General features: G+C 47.9%; 1 protein-coding gene across 3 annotated transcripts in view; it reads left to right on the top strand.

Annotated features, from left to right (window-relative positions):
• polr1b (RNA polymerase I subunit B) overlaps window positions 1–14796 on the top strand; it is a 25520-nt gene extending 10724 nt beyond the window's left edge. The window contains exons 1-15 of one of the 3 annotated variants that reach the window (XM_086046566.1): window positions 5013–5401; window positions 5966–6133; window positions 6231–6377; window positions 6733–6865; window positions 6944–7080; window positions 7245–7468; window positions 7554–7725; window positions 9175–9346; window positions 9846–10261; window positions 10921–11091; window positions 11187–11343; window positions 11436–11632; window positions 12012–12262; window positions 12947–13454; window positions 13983–14796. In XM_086046566.1, the coding sequence (XP_085902692.1) occupies window positions 5225–5401; window positions 5966–6133; window positions 6231–6377; window positions 6733–6865; window positions 6944–7080; window positions 7245–7468; window positions 7554–7725; window positions 9175–9346; window positions 9846–10261; window positions 10921–11091; window positions 11187–11343; window positions 11436–11632; window positions 12012–12262; window positions 12947–13454; window positions 13983–14357 (3405 nt within the window). In that variant the 5' untranslated portion in view covers window positions 5013–5224 and the 3' untranslated portion in view covers window positions 14358–14796. Of the gene's footprint in view, window positions 1–2509; window positions 2616–5008; window positions 5402–5965; window positions 6134–6230; window positions 6378–6732; window positions 7081–7244; window positions 7469–7553; window positions 7726–9174; window positions 9347–9845; window positions 10262–10920; window positions 11092–11186; window positions 11344–11435; window positions 11633–12011; window positions 12263–12946; window positions 13455–13982 lie in introns of those variants that run through there. The other 2 variants (XM_086046567.1, XM_086046564.1) reach the window with 2 other exon arrangements.

Below are 14796 nucleotides of genomic sequence, written 5' to 3'. Positions count from 1 at the left end.
CGAGAGTGAGATGACGTCACAGGACATCTTTCACGGTGACTGCGTGTTCGGCGTCTTACCTGTCCGCACCTTCCCGCTCCCGCAGATCATGGACGCAGCTCCGAATCCACGCGCGCGTGCGGGGGGGGGGGGGGGGCGGGTGCGCGCGCGCGCTCCGGCGAGGCTTCGCTGCGCACGTCGTGCAGCCTGCGTGCGCGCACACTTGGCAATGGCGCGTCCGCGCGGACACACTCGCGCTCGTCCTTGGAAGTAATTGTGTGTGCGTGACGCCGCGTGTGTGCGGACCACGTTTGCAGTTGGCACGCATGCGTCGTATGACACAACTTATTTCTTGCACCATTTCAACTTTTTTTTTTTTGTTTTTTTTTTTTGTTTTTGTTTTTTTGCGCGCGACTTTTTTTTTCCCCATCACACTACATTTTTGTTGTAAACTCAACTTTAATGTCGTAACATTCGTTTGATGTTTCTTCTCATAATATACTAAGTTAATTATATGAGCGGAGCAAAGTTTTTGTTCCGCTCGTAACCATGGCAACAAAACCGGTAATTGATCATTTGTCGTCATGTCGGACACATGTGTTGTACGCAGGCTTTTATCAGGCGCTTGCCATGTTCCCCGTCAAGTGTTGCATGTCCGGGGGAAAAAATAAAAAATCCCATTTTATCAAGATGGACTCCAAAGTCCTGCTGAATCTTTTCAAGTCTCCTGATTGCTGCTCAAAGCCTCAAAGCCTCAAAGCCTGGGCAGCTTCCTTGTATGGGCCGAGTCAGCCGGAGCGTGACGACCGACGGGGCACGGAAAGAATCCTTTTTTCCCGCCCGGGACAAAAGTGCACTCTGAGGACACCCTAATTAGTTACGCAGTCCCCTCTGTCAGGCGTCGCCCACCGCTGGGTAACGGGCTGCACATTATAAAGTACTCATGGGCATATATTCTTTATCCTCTGCCAAGAACGTCTAATCTTAGTGCCGTACTAAGGAGCTGAGACCAGTTCTAGGACGGTAGCTGCATGTCTGTTTTAAACTGCCCCCAGGTGTCCAAGGCAGGCACACTGGAATGAGTACTCTAGGTACACAGTACTCGAGTACTACTCTGAGGTACTCAGTGGTCAGCCATCCGACACTGGAGCTGCTTCTCCAACCATGACGACAACAACACTCAGCGTGCCTCCGACACATGCGGAGGCCGCCACCCCCGGCGGGTCGCCTCATTTTCATCCCGGCCGGCCCACCGAGGACCACCCCGGGGGCGCGTTGACACTACGCTGACCCCCCCGAATGGAAGCCCAACAGGAGGCCCAACGCTGCAGGTGGAATAACTAGCGCACAGTCTGGAGAGGCTCCCCTTTGACCCTCATGAAAGCTCACAACTTGTAAAATTTCACCTCATGCACCAAGCTAAGCAAAATGGCCGCCCGCCTGCGCTTTTTTTCCTACTTTTTTTTTTTTTTTTGTGCATCCCGTCATCGTGATCATGGGATTTGGTGCCAATCGGACGCACTGGTGCCGGATGCTAATAGTTTGACACGCTCCAGCATTTTGGATTTTTTTATTGTCGCATTAAAATTTTGGCATCGCCTGGGATTCAACCGTTCACTTGCCATTGAGAACAATATTTTCATTTTCAGTCTTTGAATACATTTTTTGCAGTGGGGGGGAAGTCAATGCCTTTTTTTTGTGAAAAATGCTTATTGGCAGTATATCCCTACTCAGAAAAAAATGTGTTGGATTAAAAACAAACCAAACAACCCCCCCTCCCCCACCCATTTTTTTCAATTGTACTTATTAGAGCTGGGCGATATGACGATATATATCGTGAAGACTATCGCGCCACTTTTGTACTATTGTGCCAATCGCCATTTTTCACCGGCATGGTCACCTGCAGTTAAACATCAGTAATAACAATGACAGCTTGAAGTGAAGGACAAAGGTTTTCATTTATTTATATTCATTCTTATGCACACAGTTGCCAGCAGGTGGCAGACTGAACAACAAGAGAGACGTGAATCGCATTACATAATCATCATACATGCCAGACGTAATAAAATCAGGAATAACAAGGTGGGTGAATCCAAATTGTGTCATGGGAAAGAATGAACCAACAACAACAAACACGTACTAAAAAAAACTACAGTACTTATTAAAAAAAAAAAATGCCAAGGAATGCTGGGTATGACTTCAAACTGCTTGAAAGTGTTTTGCGTAGCGGTTAACAACGGAGTGTAAAATTGCAATTTGTGCTTCATCAAAACACAAAAGAATAGCATCACTGATCACATTTATTTTGCCATCGAAAGCTCATCTCCATCTGGCTTTTGTTATTTTGTAGTTTGAGGTCAAACCACTTTACAAAAAGCTAGTTTTCTCCACTTTTTGGTCAGGAAACCGTGTATTGGGTGAGCCCCAAACCCTGCTGATCACCAAAGAACGAAAAAAGCTCAAAAGAAAGTTGTGTTGCGTGCCCAGTCGTGACATCATTTGAATTCCTCGTCTTTCGTTGTATTTTCAGGCACGGAACGTCAGCTGCGCAAACACGGCATGAAGGATGTGGCAGGAAACGGGATCTCGGGAGGGTGCGCGATACGGCCCGCCGCCTTTGCTCTCGCTAATTGGAGGTGACGCTGCCACCTGAACGCCGCTTTCTTCCACTCCTGCAATTGAGTTTCACACAGATACAGCGCATCTCACAAATTAGATGTCATTCTGGTCTGACGTTTGAAAAAGTCCTCACACCCCTGTCCCATCTTTGCGGCCTTCGCGTTCACACAAATGGCGTCGCGCGCTAGCAAACCAGACGCTATTCCGATGTATCAAACTGCTGCAGTATAGCGCCAACTACTGCCACGGAGGATTCAATGTCAGACGTTTTTGCCTTATGTGTCGGCGGCCGGTATCGGCAGCCTCCATCGGTACCCGATGCCTTAAAATAAGGCGGGTATCGGCGCTAGGCCATGCCTTGTGTCGGGTGACGGAATGAATGAACACTTCGATGGCGGAGGCCCGATGAAAGCGGAGCCGAGGTCAGGCCAGGCAGCTCCTTCGGTGCGCAGACCACCAAAGCTGAAGCTGAAGCCCCTTTTGTGTTTTTATGCGCGCCGGTCTTGACAACAGCGCCCGGGTCAAGGGGCTTCTTTTAATAGAGGACACCTGCTCTGCCGCTTTGGACTTTTTGCGGAACTTTCTATGCGTCTGTTGTTCTCAGCGACGCCGCATTCCTGACGTGCGTCACCTGTGACGCCATCTTTGGATGACTGACATTATTGGAATGACGGTCGGTCGAGTAAACAAGGATTCCCAATGGCAACTGTTTTTTTTCCTGATGAAACTTTAGAGCAGCGGCCGGGACAGCAGATGCGGCCCACTCCAGATGCAATGTCTTGAAAATAAAGCTCATTCAAAATAAAGTTAGAAAGAAATGTGTGCTAAAGTGAGCAGCCAGTTTGGCGTTGTAGCGCCCTCTACTGCTTTGGCATGCGCTTGACAACATGCGGACTGCAAAAAAAAAAAAAATCATGAAATGGAGAATATATGTAACTATATAAAGTAATAGTTTTAGGAACCATTTGACTTGACGAGAATAAAGTTGCATTTATTTGTATTTTCTATAAGAGAACAAAGTTTTGATTTTACAGAATGAAGTCATTTTTTGTTGAAAATGACTTTTTGTGATTTGATGACAAAAGTGTGAATTACAAGGAATTGTTTTAATATATGATAATTTTATTTTTTAAAAGATTTTTCTTATGAAACTACAATTATAGTAAAATAAAGTTCTTGCTTTTTTAATGGTAAAGCGGTGAGAGAGCGTGAGGCTAAAACTAGCGTGATGGCGTCACTCGGTGAGTCGCATCTCAGGAATGCGAGTGCGGGAACGCGCTGAGCAGAAGGGGTTTCCCGGGAGATGTGCGGTGATTAAAAAAAACATTACGACCGGAGAGGAACACGGGAAAAAAAAGGATTTGCGTGTTTGTCTGCTGTATTAATTATAATTGATCATCATGGCGAGCTCTCTGTGGAATGTTGCCGGCTGGCTAACTTGAAGCAACACGCTCGCTAACGTCGCTACGGGCGACGACGTGGAGAGCAGCAATAACGTCACGCGCCATCTTGATGCCATCAAACAACGTTTTGGATGAGAGGTGCATCAATTCATCAACAACTAATTATCAAATCAGCCAACAACTATTTTGGTAATCGATTAATCGCTTAGGGTCATTGTTTAAAAATTGTACAAATCCTCAGACTTTTAGTCTTTCAAGACTGGGTTATATTTCCAAAACGGGTTTCAAGTTAGGATTAGGCAACAATGTTCTCAACGTGTCCGCTGATCACTAATTGGTAAAATAGAGGGAACTTCAAAAATGGCGGGAAATGTAACCCAGTCTAATGTTTTTTTGTTTTTTTTTCTTCCTAAACTCCAAAATGACAGGAGTGTAATTCCACAGTTGAAGTATAACGCAGGGATGACATTAAAGCAACAAAAAAAACAGACTACTATTTTTAGTTGAAATAATAATATTTTGAAAATAAGGACATACTGTAGTCATTTTTTTTTTTTAGTCATTACCATTGGTTTGTACATCACTGCCATCTTGTGTTCTAAAAAAATGGCGACGAATCAAAAGGCAACACTCTTTAGAAAGTTGTTAGGAATGTCAGACTTTTATTTATCCCGATGTTATGTTGTTGTTTTGTGTTGCCAGATTTATGTTTGCTGTGCTTTTAAAGGTTGCGTGTCACTTAGTAATACTGTACTTGTTTGTGTGCCCTACCAAAAATGCACACGACCTCAATGTGTTCTGCAGCAAATCAGCCAGTACAAATCACACCAATCGCGGTCGCAATATTGCATGAGTAAAACGCAAATTGTTTTGTTATTCAGGAGTGCTGTACAATTTTTGTAGCTCAAACATTTACCGACATTGTAATGAGCAGCGAAGGAGACTTATCGGCTTCCGTAAACGACGTAAAGCATTTACGGCAACTGCTTTGGGACAAACAATACAGTAGCGATTTTAGACATCCACGTTAATTTGGCTATCACCACTCGTAAAATATATTTGATTCACATGTATCCGTCACAATATATGTTTTTATTGCTGCTTTATATTTAATAAAAGGGGATGTTAGCTTAAAAATTTATACGTTAAATGATCGGCGTCGAGAACGTTGGGCTTCCGTAAGCGGCACTTCCGGGATGAGCTCGCACGTGTGGTAAACAAGCATGGACGCTTCGGAGGAATGGGACGATGTGGGCAAAAGTCCGAGTTTGAAGAACCTGACGGATGGAAGCTTCGGCGTGCTCAAAGAGAGCCAATGTGGCGCTGTGCAGGATTTGGTCAAAGCGCACATTGACTCCTTCGACCAGGCCATCGGCGAAGGACTCAGCCGCGTCGTGCAGGTCTCACACACCTAACCAACTGCAGTAACTAAACTCTCATAAACACAAAAAAAAGTCATATTTGGCACAAATTTGTTTATTCAGCTTCTACTATTTATGTATAAAATACTGATCAGTAGAAATACGATAATGCTCACTTTTGATTGACAGCGGTCATGGAACGATGTTTATTCGAGTCAGGGTCTTGCATTTTATTTATTCAAGTTACACTTAATCTTTACCTGTGTATCCAAAGGAAAATGTACAGTTTAGGAAGTTTCAGTTCGGTGTTTAAATTTGTGTCAAGGTTTTAAATTAAGGTTTCAAGCAAAGCTTAGGGTATCAAGGGGCAGGGTTTCTCATTTCTGTTTCAAACCGCTCTTAAGGTTTCAAAAGAGAGTTTGAAGCCTGGGTCTGGTTTTCAAATCAGGGAATCAACGAAAGCTTTTAAGACCGTTCAGGTTTCAATACAGGCTTGGAGTTTTAAATGAGAATTTCGTTCACTGAACGTATTGATGTGCGTCGGCGTCAGTGCTTTGTGAAGCTGCGCCGTAGCTAATGAAGCGACTGTGGGCGTGTCTTCAGGCCATCCCGCCCCTGGAGTTCATGCTGAAGGGCGAGCGCATCGGCCTGGCCTTCGTGGAGGCCGCCGTGCACCCGCCGGCCGTGTCCAAGGGCAGCGTGTGCCGCGAGATGAGGGTCTTCCCGGCAGAGTGTCGCGGCAGGAGGTGCTCGTACAAGGGCAAGATAGTGGTGAGTGACGTGGATGAAAGCAGCATAAAAATTCAGGCCATGTGAAAGCACTTTAAATATGGGCTGGTTTAATCGGCGGGGGTTTGCATGCGTCCAGGCGGACGTGAGCTGGTCGGTGGACGGCGTCCCCAAAGGGATCATCAAGCAGGTGCTGGGGCACATTCCCATCATGGTCAAGTCCAAGCTGTGCAACCTGCACGGGATGACGCCGCGGCAGCTCGTGCAGCATCACGAGGAGGCCGAGGTAAGGTTTCAAGCCTTGCTTGGGGTTTTAAATTAATGCGACGTGACATTTTTTCCATTAAGGCTTGAAGCATCATTTAGGGGACAGGTTAGTTTCAAGTCACATCTGAGTTGCTGATTGAAATATTTCCCGGGTGTCAAGTTATGGTCTGACGCGAGGATTAGGGCTTCCAATTTGGGGTTTCAAACCCGAGTTAGGGTTTTAAATGAAGGCCCGAAGCAATGATCGGGCTTGCAAATTTGTGTTTTTACGCAAGGGTTGGGCTTTTGAACAAAGTTTGCCGTTTCAAATGAGTTGCTCAAGCCTCGGTTAGCGTTTCAAAGTCGGGTTTTGAATCGTTCCACGGCGCGTAAAGGAAATGGGCGGCTACTTCATCGTGAACGGCATCGAGAAGGTGATCCGCATGCTGATCATGCCCCGGAGGAACTACCCCATCGCCATGTCGCGACCCAAGTGGAAGAGCCGAGGCCAGGGATACACGCAGTACGGTAAACGCCCTAGTCTCTTCGGTGGCCTCCCTTCGCCGAGCCGCTCTGGCCCTGGTTTTGACTGCCGTCTCGCGGCAGGTTTGTCCATGCGCTGCGTGAAGGAGGAGCACACGGCGGTCAACATGAACCTTCACTACCTGGAGAACGGAACCGTCATGCTCAACTTCATCTACCAGAAGGAACTTTTCTTTCTGCCGCTCGGCTTCGCGCTGAAGGTACGGTGCAAAACTTTTTAAGTTGGGCGCAATTGAAAGCCCTCCTCGGGGTTTTTCAAAGTCGGCTTTGGAGATTTTTTTGGGGGGCTTTCAGTCGGGGCTTCTGCAGGTGTTAAGTTTTTCCCATTCAGGCGTGAAGTCCGTTGCATTTGCTCTGCGCGCAGGCTCTGGTGGACCTGAGCGACGCGGAGATTTTCTCGGAGCTGATCAAAGGCGTGGAAGAGAACTCGCTGTACCGCAGCTGCGCCTGCGAGATGCTGCGCGTGGTGTCGGAGCAGGGCTGCACGTCGCGCTCCAAAGTCCTGGACTACCTGGGCCGGCGCTTCCGCGTCAAACTCAACCTGCCCGAGTGGTACAGCGAGCGGCAGTGCGCCGACTTCCTGCTGGAGTACGTTGGCTGCCGTCGCCGCGGCAACGGCCGGGCTCGCCCCCCCAACCCCCCCCCCCGACTAAACGTGGGCGTGTTCCCGCAGCGAGTGCCTGTGCATCCACCTGCGGACGGGCCTGGAGAAGTTCCGGCTGCTGAGCCTGATGTGCCGCAAGCTGTTCAGCTTCGCCAAGCGGGAGAGCCTGGAGGAGAACCCGGACGGCATCGCCTGCCAGGAGATCCTCACGCCGGGCCAGCTCTACCTCATGTTCCTCAAGGTCAGCCAGCGCCACGCAATGACATCGGCGGCAGGGCGGCTTTCAAATCCGGCATTCGCAAGTTGGATTAGAGAGATAGACCCATATGCTTTTTTCAGGGCCGATACCGATTATTGGTAGTCAAGGAGGCCGATAACCGATATTTGGAGCCCATATTCATTTTCAGGAAAAAGAAAAATCTAAAAAAAAATTTTTGTTGCAGCGTCTTTACCCATGTTTATCGAACAATGTTTCAGGTTTGCATAATGTTGATTTTATTTATTTATTTTTTTTTTTTAATTATTATTTCAAGAAATTTTATCGCAAAAAGTTCAGGGAGCACCCGGGGTTGTCAGCATGTCTTAAAAAGGTAAACGAAAACTTGAGCAGTAGCTCCATGTAGTTTTCTACAGTAAATGAAAATTTCAAAATGACAGAAATGTTAAACTTTCACATTTCTTTGTTTTGGTTCCCACAGTTTCAAATTGATTTATTGTCAGCCAGCAGAGTTTTAAAAAAGGCCGATATTCGTCAAAAAGCCAAATATCGGTGCCGATAATCGGCCCGGCCGATAATAAACGGTCTATCTCTAATTGAGATATATAGATAGTATATATTTTGAATCGTCACGTTACTGCCATGTAACGCAAAAAAACGTTCACAGAAAAATGGGAAAAAAATGGACAGAAGTGTTTTTCACAGGACAGCGACCATTTTGTTCACTAGTCGCCTATTAATTATCATGATGACACAAATGAGAATATATTTTATTAGTAGTATAACATTGAAATATTTCATATGCACAAACATTTGTTTGTACCCATTTTTTAAACTTGAACTTAAAAAAAAACAACCAATGTTCACTAATCGATTTCAACTGCTTAAAATATGCATCGCTGTGAAATAAATTGAGTAATCGACTCGAGTCACGCGGCGTGTTGCGTTTAAGAACTCGGACATCTCGCGCTCGCAAGCCCTCGAAGGCAACGCCGAACAAAAGGCAACATATCGAGATCATTGGAACGTACTCACTTGGGGCGCGAAAAAATTCTGTTCCTCTTAATCTTGAAAGTTTTTCCCATTACGTTCATACACAGAGCATGGTGGCGATTTAAAATAAATGAATGAATAATAACAGTAATAAATAAATGAGTAAAAAAAATCGAATTGAAAATCAAATAAGGGCTCGAGTGAATCGTTACATTGTTTTATTTGTACATTTTGTTTATTGTACCACAACTTCATTTTTATTTGCCTTTTTTACTCTCATTTGTGAATCAAAACTACATTAATTGTAAATCTAAGAATGAAAACATTGACTGTATTATTCACAAAGTATTGTACATATGGGGCGTGCACATACAAGCATTTCCTGCGACCTTTTTTTCCCCCCCCAAATAATTGCGCGATTGCAGGAAATTGTGAAGTAATGAAAAAGTATTTGACATGCTTGGTCTTGCGTGGCGGCAGGAGCGGATGTGGGCGTGGCTGGCGTCGGTCAAGGCGGCCATGGAGAAGCGTTTGCATCGCCTCAAGGGCGGCTGGACGGCGGAAAACGTCATCAAGATGTTCAACCTGGGAAGCGACCTCACCAAGCCCTTCGAGTACCTGCTGGCCACCGGCAACCTCAGCTCCAAGTCGGGTCAGCGCCGCCCCCCCCCCTCCCAAACCTCCCTCCCTCCCTCCCTCGCTCACCCGCTTTGATGTGGCTAGGGTTTCAAGACAGGATCGGGCTTTTCACTTTGGCTTGAAAGCCTTAGTTACCATTTCAATGAAAAGTAAGGTTTCCAGACATGGCTAAGCTTTCAAATGAGAATTTCAAGACAAAGTTAGGGTTTCAAATTAAGGTTTTAAAATCCGATTGCGGTCTCCATATAGGGTTTTAAGAAGTGGTAGAGGAAGAGTTTCAAGTTAGGATTTCAAGATGTGGTTCGAATGTCAAATAATGCCAAAGTTTCAAGCCAAGGTTAAGGTTTCAAGTCACCGTTGGGGTTTCAAATAGGGTTTAAAGCCAGTTTCTGGCCATTTTCTAGGGTTTTAGCACACGGTTAGGGTATCAACCAGGGTTTCAAGACAAATGTTGATGTCCAAGTTTGGGTTTGAAGGCTGTGCTGTGCGTGTCCCGGCGCTTGTCTCGTCAGGTCTGGGCATGCTGCAGAACACGGGCCTGTGCGTGGTGGCCGACAAGCTCAACTTCATCCGCTACCTGTCGCACTTCCGCTGCGTGCACCGCGGCGCCGCCTTCACCAGGATGCGCACCACGTCGGTGCGCAAGCTGCTGCCCGAGTCGTGGGGCTTCCTGTGCCCCGTGCACACGCCCGACGGCGAGCCCTGCGGCCTGATGAACCACATGACGGCCAGCTGCCGGGTGGTGACGCCGTCGGCGCCCACCGCGGCGCTGCCCGCCCTCCTCTGCTCGCTGGGCGTGGCCCCGGCCGACGCCGCCCCCGCCGGCCCCTTCGCCGACTGCTACCCGGTCCTGCTGGACGGCGCCGTGGTGGGCTGGGTGGAGGCCCGCCTGGCCCCCGGCCTGGTGGACTCGCTGCGCGGGTTCAAGGTGCGCCAGATGCCGCAGCTCACTTCCGTCACTTGAAGTAGAAGTAAACAATGACTTCTTAGCCTTGCTATGGTGTGAAAGTTCACATTTTGCGTCACATTTGAATGTAAAACGAAAAATTCAAACATTCGTCACAAAAAGTTTTTTTTTTTTTTTTTTTTTTACAATTTGCATTTGGATCAAGCGAAAGCTTCTTCTTTCGCTACTCTCAATAAGCTTTACACACTCAATCAGGATTTTGGAGCCGATGACCGATCAGAAGATGGAACAATCAAACAACTTATTTCTCTCCTGTGGAATTGGGACGGGGCCCAGCCCACAAATGTGCATAGAATTGACAGCCTGTGGAATTTTCAATTGGAATTGAACCCTCAAAATTCGACCAAAAATGCTGATGGACATTCATGACATGAAAAATGGGGGCGGGGGTTGATACCCCTCACATTTTTTTTTTTTTGCTGTTTGCTGTTATGCCTTCTTTTGTGGATCCAATCAATGACATCGTTGATTAATTGGCAAATGAAGACATTACAAACAATCACCCAAATTATCTGCTGAAAACGTTGGACCCCGGCCACCGCGTAGCTCCGCCCCCTAAAAACACCGTCTTCCGTCAGACTCTGGAAACTTTGAGCCCGAATTTGGCGGTGTTCCCCCAGGTTGCGCAGGAGAAGAAAGTTCCTCCGTGGACCGAGATCGTCCTGGTGCCCAAGACGGGCAAAGCCAGCTTGTACCCGGGCCTGTTCCTGTTCACCACGCCGTGCCGCATGGTGCGCCCCGTGCGAAACCTGGCGCTCGGCAAGCGCGAGCTCATCGGAACCTTCGAGCAGGTGAGCCCGAGGAAAAGCCACGCCGAGGCGGTGTTTTTTTAAAAAAAAAATTTAAATTTTGTTGTTGCTGCTGACGTTTGCGTCCGGCGAGGCAGCTTTACGTCAACGTGGCCGTGATGGAGGCGGAGGTGGAGGCGGGCGTCAGCAGCCACCAGGAACTCTTCCCGCACAGCATGCTCAGCGTGGTGGCCAGCTTCATACCCTACTCGGACCACAACCAGAGTCCCCGGAACATGTACCAGTGCCAGATGGGTGAGTGCCGTCCGTCCGTCCGTCCCGGGGTGGGCGTCTCCCTCCCGCTTGGGACTTTTTGTGAGCGCGGCGGCTACGGCGGCGTCCCGCAGGTAAGCAGACGATGGGCTTCCCCCTGCACGCCTTCCGCGAGCGCTCGGACAACAAGCTGTACCGGCTGCAGACGCCGCAGAGCCCGCTGGTGCGCCCGTCCATGTACGACCGCTACCAGCTGGACGACTACCCCAGCGGCACCAACGCCGTGGTGGCCGTCATTTCCTACAGCGGCTACGACATGGAGGACGCCATGGTCAGTAGCGCGCGCTAAAAACATCCTTCTCAATTCGGAGAGACCGATTTTTCTGGACCGATAACGATACCGATTTGTTAGTAGTCGAGGAGGCCCATAACCCGTATTTGGAGCCGATTATTTTCAATAAAAAGGAAAATATTGGCATCCAAATCTAAAAAAAAAAATTTTGAAACGCTTCACTTTGTGGAAATATATCGTCATTGTCCTGCGAAAAACGCGTATGTCCGGAATTTGTTTTCAATTTGCATTAACGCAGAAACAACATTCACGTAAAGTAAGGACGTCACAGGACGGTGACGATATGTTTATTGAACAGTTTTCAGATTTGCACAATGTTGATTTTTATTATAAATGTTTGCAATTGTACGCTGGCCAGATTGTGAACAAGTCGTCGTGGGAGCGCGGCTTCGCTCACGGCTGCATCTACAAGACGGAAATGGTGGACCTGGCCGAGCGGGCGCGGGGCCAGGAAGGCGCGGTGTTCGGCGCCAAGCCGGGAGACCCCAAGGTCAACCAGCAACTGGACGCCGACGGGCTCCCGCCGGTGGGCGCCATGCTACGCTACGGCGACCCCTTCTACAGCTACATCAACCTCAACACCGGCCAGGCCTTCGTCACCTTCTACAAGTACGCTCACGCTAATTTGCTCATTGAAATGTGGTGGACTGGAGGCTAGGGACACACTCTGGTTTGTTTATCGTGACAACTGAGCTTTTACCCGAAAGAGTTTGCCGAAGAAAAAGGTCCAAAATATATTTGCAACAAAACACATCGAGTCATACCTCAAATGAAAGGGCTCGACAAGGACTTTGTAGTCACATTATTAATTTTTTACTACGTAGGACGGCATTGATAATTGTATCCAAACATCACAAGTTTGTATAAGTCAAAAATCAGTTTGCCACAATCGGCATCAAGTAATACCTCAAATTAAAGGTCCGGACGAGGGATTTTATTTTTCTTTCAATAGTTATGATAATGTAATAATAATCATCTCCAAGCATCGCCCAGACAAAAGTATTGACGCATCGAAAATCAATTCGCTATAAACACCATCATGTCGTACCTCATTTTAAAGTGCGAGGTGAGGGCTTTCTTGAAATGCTCTTATTTTGTCAATATGCGCTCATATGATGAAGCCCCCAAAATAATTTTGTTTTGCTTGGAAAGTCCCCAATCTTTGCTTTTTACAAAATGTCATTCAATCCTTTCCAAACTTAGCCAGTTTAGAAAAAAAAAAAAAAAAAAAAGTAAACGTATATTCCTTTGCTCCAAAGCGCACGATGTCAAGGTTTTGCGCTGTCCCCGCAGGAGCCACGAGGCCTGCGTGGTGGACAACGTGAAGATCTGCGGCAACGACGCCGGCTCGGGCTCCTTCAAGCGCGTGTGCATCACCATGCGGGTGCCGCGCAACCCCACCATCGGCGACAAGTTCGCCAGCCGCCACGGCCAGAAGGGCATCCTGAGCCGCCTGTGGCCCGCCGAGGACATGCCCTTCGGCGAGAGCGGCCTCAGCCCCGACATCCTGTTCAACCCGCACGGCTTCCCGTCGCGCATGACCATCGGCATGCTCATCGAGAGCATGGCGGGAAAGTCGGCCGCCCTGCACGGCCTGAGCCACGACGCCACGCCCTTCGCCTTCTCCGAGGGCAACTCGGCGCTCGACTACTTCGGCGAGATGCTCCGGGCCGGCGGCTACAACTATTACGGCACCGAGCGCCTCTACAGCGGCACCAGCGGCCTGGAGCTGGAGGCCGACATCTTCATCGGTGTCGTTTACTACCAGAGGCTCAGGCACATGGTGTCCGACAAGTTCCAGGTAGGGGGGGGGGGGGGGGGGGGGCGGCCCATTCTGATATTTGGCAGCGGCAGATCATTTTGAAAATAATGTGAATGACTGGCAAAACATTTGACTGCTTTACATTTGACCTTTAGTATTTAACGTCACAACACAGACAAAAATCGGCCAATTATTTTTGCCGAAATAAAATAATAATAAAAATACAAATTCTGCCATAACTGTCCGATTAGTACCATTTTTTAAAATAGCGAATATAAGACTATTAAATCAGGCTGCCGATTAATCGGTCAATTTGGTGATTAGATTTAGATTTCAAAATTGTCGCAAATCAGCCAAAAATCTTGCAATAGCTTAAAGCGTTTTCAAATTGCCACATAGATGCTACTTGTTAGCCTGTGGATGGCGTTTCCTGTCATGTGTTAGCATTAAGCTAGCAAAGTCTATGTCGTTGTTTTACACACATAAGATTGCTGCCTATTGTGACGTGAGTTGAACTGCCCCAAATTAAAACTCGTGCGTTTTTGAACGTGACGTGTGATCCGGCAGGTGCGTACGACGGGGGCGCGCGACAAGGTGACCAACCAGCCGGTGGGCGGCAGGAACATCCAAGGCGGCATCCGCTTCGGCGAGATGGAGCGCGACGCGCTGCTGGCGCACGGCTCGTCCTTCCTGCTGCACGACCGCCTCTTCAACTGCTCCGACCGCTCGGTGGCGCAGGTGTGCGTGGACTGCGGCAGTTTGCTGTCGCCGCTGCTGGAGAGGCCGCCGCCCTCCTGGTCGTCCACGCGCCACCGCCGCACCGTCTGCGCGCTCTGCGGCAAGAGCGACTCGGTGGACTCGCTGTCGGTGCCGTACGTCTTCCGCTACTTTGTGGCCGAGCTGGCCGCCATGAACATCAAAGTCAAGCTGGACGTCAAGTGAGCGAGGCTGCTTTCTGGACAACAAATTTTTACGGGAACTGAGAGCTACTTCTTTGGGACTGAATATTGTGAACACACTTCTGGGATAACACATTTTGCTCATTATCAATACGGTGGACGTCTGCATACTCGCTGATGGGGATCTGACGATTCTCCTATTTGTTTTTTATCATGAAGAAAAAAAAACGCTTATTGGCTGTATATCCCCACTTGTTCAAGAATAATACATAACATTGGGTTCCAAAAATTCTTTTTTTTTTTTTTTTATATAATTACGTGTAGATTTTCGCAGACCAGTGTTGTTGATTTTCACCGATGCGAAAACACTGATCACGACCTTTCTCAATCATATTCTCTCCAATAGCGGCTGGAGTAATGCAGTGTAAATATTTTTATTTGTAACTAGCGACATTAAAAGAGCCATTATCGCACAACCTGAA

This window comes from Filicampus tigris, chromosome 12 (genome assembly GCF_054856515.1).
Source record: "Filicampus tigris isolate MCC_2025a chromosome 12, RoL_Ftig_1.0, whole genome shotgun sequence".
Taxonomy (NCBI): Eukaryota; Metazoa; Chordata; class Actinopteri; order Syngnathiformes; family Syngnathidae; genus Filicampus; species Filicampus tigris.
The sequence above is the reverse complement of the archived record's forward strand: the minus strand, read 5'-3'. Positions and strand labels throughout refer to the sequence as shown.